The sequence below is a fragment of the Chiloscyllium plagiosum genome, chromosome 43, assembly GCF_004010195.1.
Source record: "Chiloscyllium plagiosum isolate BGI_BamShark_2017 chromosome 43, ASM401019v2, whole genome shotgun sequence".
Taxonomy (NCBI): Eukaryota; Metazoa; Chordata; class Chondrichthyes; order Orectolobiformes; family Hemiscylliidae; genus Chiloscyllium; species Chiloscyllium plagiosum.
The window spans coordinates 14,309,053-14,318,304 of record NC_057752.1 but is presented as its reverse complement, the minus strand read 5'-3'; the positions used below and the strand labels follow the sequence as shown (position 1 = coordinate 14,318,304).

General features: G+C 47.9%; 1 protein-coding gene across 5 annotated transcripts in view; it reads left to right on the top strand.

Moving 5' to 3' along the window:
• Nucleotides 1–9,036, top strand: part of LOC122543401 (heterogeneous nuclear ribonucleoprotein A1-like) — an 11,148-nt gene extending 2,112 nt beyond the window's left edge. The window contains exons 2-12 of one of the 5 annotated variants that reach the window (XR_006310014.1): nucleotides 2,571–2,687; nucleotides 2,776–2,922; nucleotides 3,006–3,216; nucleotides 3,305–3,397; nucleotides 3,486–3,581; nucleotides 3,676–3,750; nucleotides 3,845–4,003; nucleotides 4,393–4,533; nucleotides 4,615–4,673; nucleotides 7,186–7,288; nucleotides 8,891–9,036. Coding sequence is in view for 4 of the 5 variants with exons in the window: in XM_043682101.1 (XP_043538036.1) it covers nucleotides 2,571–2,687; nucleotides 2,776–2,922; nucleotides 3,006–3,216; nucleotides 3,305–3,397; nucleotides 3,486–3,581; nucleotides 3,676–3,750; nucleotides 3,845–4,003; nucleotides 4,393–4,533; nucleotides 5,199–5,347 (1,188 nt within the window). In the remaining variant the exon portion in view is untranslated. Of the gene's footprint in view, nucleotides 1–2,570; nucleotides 2,688–2,775; nucleotides 2,923–3,005; nucleotides 3,217–3,304; nucleotides 3,398–3,485; nucleotides 3,582–3,675; nucleotides 3,751–3,844; nucleotides 4,004–4,392; nucleotides 4,534–4,614; nucleotides 4,674–5,198; nucleotides 5,605–7,185; nucleotides 7,289–8,890 lie in introns of those variants that run through there. The other 4 variants (XM_043682103.1, XM_043682102.1, XM_043682101.1 and 1 more) reach the window with 4 other exon arrangements.
• Nucleotides 9,037–9,252: the final 216 nt, after the last annotated feature.

Here is a 9,252-nt window from a genome sequence, read left to right as displayed (position 1 = left end):
CAATCACCACCTTTACAGAAAAGATTGTTAGCCAAATGGTGACCTTACCCACCCCCTCTTCCTTTCTTCCTCCAATTTCTGAGAAGTGAATGGGGTTCTTCACCCTCGCCCCTCTGCCTGACTTGTTGATTTTGCTGGGTTTTGTTGCCCTCCCTCTCTCTCTCCCTCTCTCTCCCCCGTTTGTCTGAAAGTGTGGTCCCTTTTTTCGAATGAGTTGCTGGTTCCCCATCTCCTCCAGCAGCCTGATTTTTTTTCTTTGAATTTACTGTGCCTTTTGAAAAATTGAGTGAAACGTGGATAAAGATGGTCGTAAAATGGGGGTGTCTCGTTCGTTCTCTCGCATCTTTGAAAATTGGTCCCTTTTTAAACGAGGTCGTTCTCTTAACCTCACTGTCTGAATGTTTAAAATAAATTACTGGGTTTTTTTTTAAAGTGGCGGTTGAAGGGTGACCTTTCTCCTGCCTGTCTCTGGAAAATGGTGGCCCTCTTTCTTTTTCCCCCCTCTCTGAAAAGTCGTCCCTTTTTTCCAAGTGAGGGTTTTCCCCCCTCGCTGAAAAGTCATCCCTTTTTTCCAAGTGAGGGTCTTTGTCCACCCCCCCACCACCTGAGGTTTGATTTATTGGCTTTTGTTCTTGAATGCCGTGCGGAGGGGGTTGAGGGTTTCTGCCGGAGTGTCGCCCTCTGCCTCGTGGGAAGTCGTCCCTGTTCACCAAATATGAAATTCCAACCCCCACCGCCACCTCAGATTTTTTGATTCACTCGACAGGCGGTCTGTGGGGAGGGGCGGGGGGGGGTCAGAGAAAGATATCATTGTTTGCAAAATGTTGGGTAGAGGGCTGGAACAGATAAGGTGCACCCCCCCTTGCCAAGTCCTTTCAAGATGTTTGTTTCCCCCTCGGCTTTTTTTATTTAGTCAGCGGGAAGTATTTTCTTTCAAAATAGGTTTGCGCTGGTAGCGTTCACGAAATGGCGGACTCTGAGTCGTCCTTTTTAAGCATACACTTGTTTTTCATCTGAAAAAGGGGTGGGGTTGTGTTCACGAAATGGCGGCAACTCTCCTGCAAAGTCGTCCTTTGAATATAAGGTTATCCTGTTGCCCCCATTTTTAAATTTGACTTGTGTGTTTTAAAGAGGGGATTGGTGACCATTGTCCTTTTTGGGGAAAGGATGGGGAAAGGGGTGCTGCCTGGCATTTTAAAAATGCGTTTTCCCCCTTTTTTCCCTTTGACAGGTGGTTTCCCTCGCCCCCTACTACTTGTCTCGAATGCTGAATTCATTCCCTTTATTACTTGTATATTTCCCTTTCCATTTGCCCCCTTCAAAGAATTTTTATTCCGATTGGCAGACTGATGAGTTAGGAAAGGGAGCACACTTCTCTCTACATTTCTCCCCGCCTGCCCCTGGCCCGTATCCCTCCAAATCGCTGCCGTTTTACCTTTTCCTCCCTCACAACGAAGTGTCAGCTGTTCCTCCTTTCACTCCCCTTCCATATGTTTGAATATCAGATTCTCTCCTTTTCTCTAAGCCATGTGAAAATTGTTCTCCCCAATTGTTTTTGTAATTCTTTGTTCCCGTCCCCTGTGAAATGGGAGCTCCAGCCCACCCTGAAATTGTCCCGACCTAATTTTCGATTTTCTCCAGTGTATTTCCTCTTCCCTAGTGTCTCCACGAAATGGCAGGCCCTTCAATTTTTTATTTTTCCTGAATTGTGACATGAGGGCACTTCTGTCATGTTCAATTTTTTCCCCTCATGGATGGGTGTCTGTTCTTTCTAAAATTCCCTTAATTTGCTTTCCTTTCATTTGTCTTCTATATAATGCAGATTGCTCTTTTAAATTCACCTTTTCTTGGTCATTTTTTAAACGTCTGGGTTTTGGAGTTTTCCCTGTTTTTCTTTCCCTCCTTGGAAACTTGCAGCCTGGATGCCCATCCTCATTTTAAATGGGGGTTATGTTTCCTTTGGATTTTGTTTTATTATGTTGGTGATTTCTGTTCCCTTGCCCCACCACCTCAGAAACTTTGTCCCTGTTCTTTCTCCATGGTTTCGGCCCATGTTTCCACTTGATTTGGAATGTTTGCCTGCCTTCTGTTTTTAATTCCCTTTGCCTCTTTATACAATCCAAGTGGTTGTATTTTTGCTTGGATTGTCTTCCTTCCCCTGTGGGATTGCTTTTGGCTTCCACACCCATTGTACTGCTGGGATTGCCTAGTGAGACCTGTGGCCATGCACTGTGGATCACTGATTTGCTGTCATAAAGAGGCTGGGTTTTCCCTCTTGTGGTGATCCTTGTAGTTATATGTTCCCTCCTTTGATTCCTGCCCCTTGATAGGGGCACATCTCCACAACAGAGGACAAGGATGCCTACAAAGTCCTGATAGTGGGTTGCAAATGAAACTTATGCAAGTGAGATCTGTTTTGTTTGGACAAGGTTACTTTTGACAGTGACTCTGTGGTGTGCTGTCCTGTCGGAGCAAATTATCTATAACCAGGTGTGGGTGGGGACTGGTTTGAGAGAGTGCAGTGACCTCTTTTGTGTGCTAATCCTTTCCTCCTTTCAATTCTCTTGGAGGACTCTCAGGAGCCTGAACAGTTGCGCAAACTGTTCATTGGTGGCTTGAGCTTTGAAACGACAGATGACAGTCTACGGAACCACTTTGAGCAATGGGGCCGGCTGACAGACTGTGTGGTGAGTCTGAGTCTCTTGCTTACCGCGGTTTGTGTTGGTGGGGTTCCTGAGGAGTGAGGCTGACCATTTTTACCCAAACGGCTTTCAGGTGATGAGAGACCCGACTACAAAACGCTCCAGGGGCTTTGGGTTTGTGACCTATTCGTGTGTCTCAGAGGTGGACAGTGCAATGTCAGCAAGGCCTCACAAGGTTGATGGTCGTGTTGTGGAACCTAAACGTGCTGTGTCAAGAGAGGTAAGCCCCGTTTCCTGGCCGGTTGACCGTTTCAGACTTGAGTTTACTACTTTGTCTGAGATTTGGTGCTTGTCTTGTGTTAGGACTCCACCAGGCCTGGAGCGCACTTGACTGTGAAGAAGATCTTTGTGGGTGGCATCAAAGAAGACACAGAAGAACATCATCTCCGGGATTACTTTGAGAAATTCGGCAAGATAGAAGTGATTGAAGTAATGACAGACCGCCAGAGTGGGAAAAAGAGGGGTTTTGCCTTCATTACGTTCGATGACCACGATGCTGTTGACAAGATTGTTGGTAAGGGTTAAAGGTGCTTTCTGTAGAGGGTCACTGACTGGGCGTTGTGATTGAGTGATTCCAACCAATTCCTTTCTTATCCCTCTAGTTCAGAAGTACCACACAGTGAATGGACACAACTGTGAAGTTAGGAAGGCCCTTTCCCGTGAAGAGATGCAGAACTCCGGCATGAACCAGCGAGGTGAGCAGTGCTGTGAGCCGTTTAAAAACCTGTGAGCCTGCTGTTTGGCATGTTGCATTTTTGTAACACGGTTTTATATCTTGTGAAGGGCGAGGAAGCTCGGGCAACTTTGGTCGAGGCAACTTTGGCAACTCCGGTAACTTTGGTCGTGGTGGTGGAGGAGGAGGGAACTTCAGTAACAGAGGTGAGTTGTTGCCTTTTGAGTCTTCTGCTTTGTGTTGTTGGCTGTGCGGGGGGGGGGGTGTGTTCACTGTCACTGATGGCTTTCTTTGTTGCAGGTGGATTTGGTGGTTCCAGAGGAGGTGGTGGCAACTATGGAGGCTGCGGTGATGGCTACAATGGTTTTGGTGATGGTACGTGTCATGGGCTCTGGGTTGGGTGACAGCAGAGAAATGCCTGTTTCACTGTCTTCTCCAGCAGCTGACTGTCTACTTTCCTGAATGACAGGTGGTGGATACGGTGGCGGTGGTGGCTTTGGAGGTGGTGGTGGCCGTGGAGGTCCAGGCTATGGTGGCAGCCCAACATATGGCAACCAGGGTGGTGGTGGATACGGTGGTGGAGGCGGCAGCGGCAGTGGATATGATGGCTATGGCGGTGGATTTGGTGGTAAGTGATCCTTTTTTTTTAGTATAAATTGCAAACCAACCATTAACAATGACAATAATTTGCAAGAAACAGCGATTTACAGGAGAAAGGGGCAGCACAGCCAGACCCCACTCTACAGGGAAGAGGATGAACCTCTAGTCCCACCTTATAACATCAGAAAGGAATCTGTAAACACGAACGCATACAGGCAGTGAGATAACGGTGCATAGATCGCAAGCACCTCTGTAATCGCAGGCGAACTACCTGTTCCTCCCACCTTTCGGCCATTCAAGGGCAGCCCGCCCCTTTTTGGCTGCCTGCTTTTCTTAGCAGCATTACTATTTTTTGTTTTGCACTGCTGAGCCCTGAAAACTGATTTGGACACCTCCTCCTTTTTATTTTCATGGCAGGCAACTTTGGAGGTGGTGGTGGCGGTGGCGGAAACTACAATGACTTTGGCAACTATCCAAACCAGCAGTCGTCTAACTATGGGCCAATGAAGGGTGGTGGAGGAGGCGGCTATGGTGGCAGGAGCTCTGCGCCTTATGGAGGTGAGTTGCTCCTGAGTAACAGTGCATTGACCAGACTGGGTGGGTTTCTGTTGCAGTCTGACTGACTGTCTCCTCTTTCAGGTAACTATGGCTCCGGAGGAGGGGGTGGAGGATCCTACAGTCGGCGGTTCTAAAGCCAGGTGTGTTATGGGTTACAGCAGCAAGTGGGGGTTGCTGGGCTAGCTCCATTCTCTCTGGGTGGGTGGGGGTCTCCAGTGCGTCAGTGATAGAGCAATCTGGTGGGTTTGGGGGGGGGGGGGGGTTGGGGGGAGAGGCAAAGCTGAGCATTGAAGATTGGTCTTGGTTTTCTTCACTCTAATCTTGTGCCCAGCAAGTTGGCAGCTCCAGGAGCATTTACTCAATATGTGGAGGTGGGAGTTGGGCAGGAGGGTGTTGAGGACTGGTCGTGGATGTATATATGACGTGTTGCTGCATCTGTGCAGTATAGTAGTCAGTTCGTATCTATCTCTAATCGCAGTGCCAGTGTATGGACTGAGCGCATGCATCTATGAACTGGATAATTACTATAGGATTATATTTTCATGGCAATGGGCTTGGCCAGTGGATGCCCTGCCCTTTGCCCTCGGCTATGTTTTTAATAGAAAAAAGAAACATGTATTGAGAGAGTGCACGATATAATAATTTTATCCCATGTTGTTCAACAGGAACACAGTACTTAGCAGGCGAGGATGAGCCAGGAGATTGTAACAGGGAGACAGCAGGTTACTACAATACAAATCTCAGCCAAGCACAGGGCACAACTGCTACCGGAAGAGAAGCAAATGTCTTTTTAGTCAGAAAAGTCAGTGTTTGAACTCATGAACTTTGAAAGGAATAAAAATTTAAAACCCACATGCATGTATATCTGCGTAAGGACTGTAATTGATATTTTGATAAACTGTTGAACAGGTTATTTTATAGTTGTGACTTACCCCTTCCCCCCCCTGGAAGTGTACAATGAACATTCCAGTGAGTTTTTATTAGAATTGTTTTTGATTTTAATGCTCCAGTTTAAGTGATATAAATGTATTAGTTGTGATCATGACTAAGAATAAAGATACTTTCCATTTACTAGTCCTGCAGGTAGTCTGTCTTGTTTAAGGTCATAGCGTTAAGGGTGTCAAGGGACATGTTTAAGCCAGTCAGGACCTCTGGGGGTTTTGCCTGCCTCTTGATCTGACTTGAGCTTAGTTCCTACTGCTGCCCATCTCTGGGCCAGCTGTCCCAGGCCATTTGTACTGCACTGGGTTGATGGGGGGGGTCACTTTGCTGTAGTCAAACCTCCAGTGGTTGAGTTGTGCTCCCCACCCTTGTCCCACTTGGGAAAGGCCATGTGATGAGCCCTTTATCATCCAATGTGTCCCCATGCCACCAGTGGAGAATAAGCTGCTGCTGCTGTGGTGCATTGGGGTATGTGACTGGCTCCATTGCCCACTCATCTGCCTTCCTCCCCCCCCAAGGTGCCTGTGGTGCAGGGTCAAACCCTGTGTCCACCATTCCACGTTCGGTTGGCTATTCTTAAATTACAATGTCTAATTTACGAGCAGTGTCTGATGCAGTGATCCTCTAACACTGCCCCTCCTGCTGTAGAATTGGGGCCCCCCTTCCATTCATTTCACCTGTGTATTATTGAAGTTAACAGCACAAATGGCTTCTGATGTTGAGATGGATTTCTAAGCTTTCTCTTAGAACGAGGTGTGGGCCACGCTATGTTCACGTTGCTCTCCATTGGAGCTGGGGGATTTCCTGGCTCTTAAATTATTTTGCTTTGCTTTTCAATATCCACCGTTCCCCCAAACTGTTGGGGGGGGGGGGGTCAGGGTTTTAAACGAAGGTGTCTCCGTCCACCACGCACCTTAAGTACGCCTGGCGTGAACATAGCCGTAGCCAAATATTCAAAAAGTCGTCATGTTTTTATTTTGCAACATTTTTTTTTAAAAACAAAAAAAATGCAGAAGAAACTTAAAAAAAAAACGAAACAGTTCTTTGCGTTGTAGCAGTCAGACTCTGGACGCTAACCTTGGCACAGGCAGCGAGTCAGCTTGTGTAGTGCAGACCAGAGCGATGTCGTCCACTCAAGGAGAGGGAGCAAGCAAGCGTTCAATTGTGGTTGTTTATTTTTGGCGGCGCTCCCCCCCCCCTGCTACACGCAGACAGAAGCTGAGGAGGAAAAAAAAAGGAACGTTTTGCTAGAACCAGGCAGACTACCAGCAGCCAGCCAGCCAGCGGAGTATATAGACTGTGTAGAACACTTGGCTCAGCATGCACCGTCGGAAGGCAAGACGAGGCCAGCTTATTATCACTTGGTGATAGTGCGTGCTCCGTTCTTAACGATGTAGGCGTTATGAGGGTTGCTCTATGCTACGTGGGAGGCTAGCTATGATTAGCACAGCCACAAGGAATCCTTTGCGACTAGGATTAAGCAGGCAGGCAGGACTCTTACCCTGTTACGCCAGGTATTCCGAATAGGTAAGGTCGCATTTCCTATTCTGTTTTTTTAATTATTCTGGGGTAAACTTGGTGCCTCTTGCTGCTTTTCTCTTTTCGATTTGATTTTTTTTGTTTCTGTTGTCTTGGTTTTTGTTTTATCTTTCTGGGGGTCGTTGCTGGGGAGACCAGTGCAATCTTGACTTCTTGCCCTTGTGTTTGTAGGTGGTCTGTGATTGGTTTTTTTTGCACGCTGGGGAGGACCTGTCCTGGATGCGCAGGTGCCTTTCTGTCTTGGCTGTGCCCTGTATAGCAGTTCTCCCCTGCGGTAAGTCCACTCCTGAGCTGTCCCCAACCTGGTGGGCGTACGACAGAAAACTATTAGAAGTGCGTAATAGGAACGGCCATCTCTCCTGTACCAATAACGTCCTAACAATGTGTTTTAAAAATCCTTCCCTCGTTCAGTCTGTATCCCTCTGTATTCACGAAACCATCCTGATGCCCCTCTCCCTTCCACTGTCTGGCAGTGCGTTCCTGATCCTGGAAGTTTTTGATCCTGAGGGGGGTAATGCCTCCGTCTGCCCCATCTGTAGACCTCTACTAGTCCCTTCCTGTTGCCACCTTTTCCCCATAGCCACTGTTCCCTCAACCAGGCAGCACACTCTGCACAGCTTCCATATCCTAAAACCAATACAGAGGTCCGTCTTTTCTGAAGGGCAAAGCATTGGGACCACGTGATCCCGTTGTGGCTGATCTGAAATTGGGGTAATTGAGATTCGTCTGTACTCCAGACAAGGCCTGATGAGTGTTTTATCGAGCTGCAGCAGTTTGGCCATAGTGTGGAGTACAGGAGTTGGCGGTGAAGGCAAGCCTGCATTGGAGGTGTTGTCACCCTTGTTTATGACCAAGTGGTGACAGCTGCCCAGAGGGCTGCTTGCCTGTGGCTCCCCTTGATGTTCAGACCTGACACTAACCCCCCTGTAATAAAACAGGCAGCATCTGGTGGGGATGTTGCCAAAGCTGCGAGCTTCCATTTTTTTTAAACTGTGTGCAGGGACCGGTCAGTGCTGGGATATATAGTATCTAGGAGACAGTGAGGTCTGCAGATGCCAGAGATGAGTTGTGTTGCACCTGGATGCTACCTGACCCCCTGTGCATTTCCAGCAACACTATATATCTCTCCTTACTCCATGCTCAGCCCCCTACTTCCCCCATTTAGTGCACAAGCCTGAATACTCCACAACTCATGGTTGACCCCTTCTTAATCAGAGGTTCAGAGCATCAAGAGGAGCTCCCAGCTGTCAGTGTCCTGGGGGAGAAACTGCACTCAGTAGTTTGCCCCTCCCTGACCTAAAAGCCTGTCCCTCGGAGGTGCACACCTTCTGTGAATGTGGTAGAATACCATTTGCTTGTCTTTTGACACGTACAGCTCTGGCTCTCAACGCTACACTGCCATCCCACATTCACACTCCCTCTGCCATTGGTGGAGTCACTGCATTCAGGACATCTAAGCAATTCTTGGATAGGCGCATGGATGATCAGTGATAGGTTCATGTGATCGTGGAGAGGCTGTTCTGCTGTAACATTTCGTTAATGTACATCAGCTATGTGATGGGCCTTCTAGGGTCTTTCGAATCAGTGGCTGTAATGCTGTCTTCAGAGCATGGTATTTCTGTAACATGGGGTTGTACCATTGTTAACAGAAGAACTGGAGCTCATTGGTGTCCAGTCCACTGCAGGAGGGGTGTTTTGAGGATGGGTGTTCAGTGCTGGGCATAGCCAGTGATGCCTGCATCCTGTGATTGAAAAGGTCAGGAGTGGGGGGGGGTGGAGGTTTTGTCGTAAGCTAATGATGGCTAAACTGCCGCGTGTAGAGCAATAGGTCTGCTGCTTTGCCCTCTATGTAATGTCTGCCCTTTTCTCTCTGCAGGCGGAGCTCCCTGGAGACCTACATAATTCCATAACTGGCTTCGACTCAGCCCTTAGCTGGATTATGTCTTTGTAACTGTCGAATACTGTGTATTTCCTCGTAGCTGTTGCGCAGCTGTCTGTTTTTCAATAAAGACATTTTTACTATGCTGTTTATCCTTTTTTAAAAAAAAACAAAAATTTACACCCCCTTCCATGGCATTCTTGTAAGCAGCAACATGACCTGTGAGGGGATAGTCATGCTCCCTGGACAATCCCCCAAGTAGCCCGAGTTGGAGGGGTTGAGCCCCCAGTCTCTTCCCTGCTGCTGGTTTTCCCCAGAGTGCGATCTGTTGCAAAATCACCAAGGGCTGTAGATGGGTT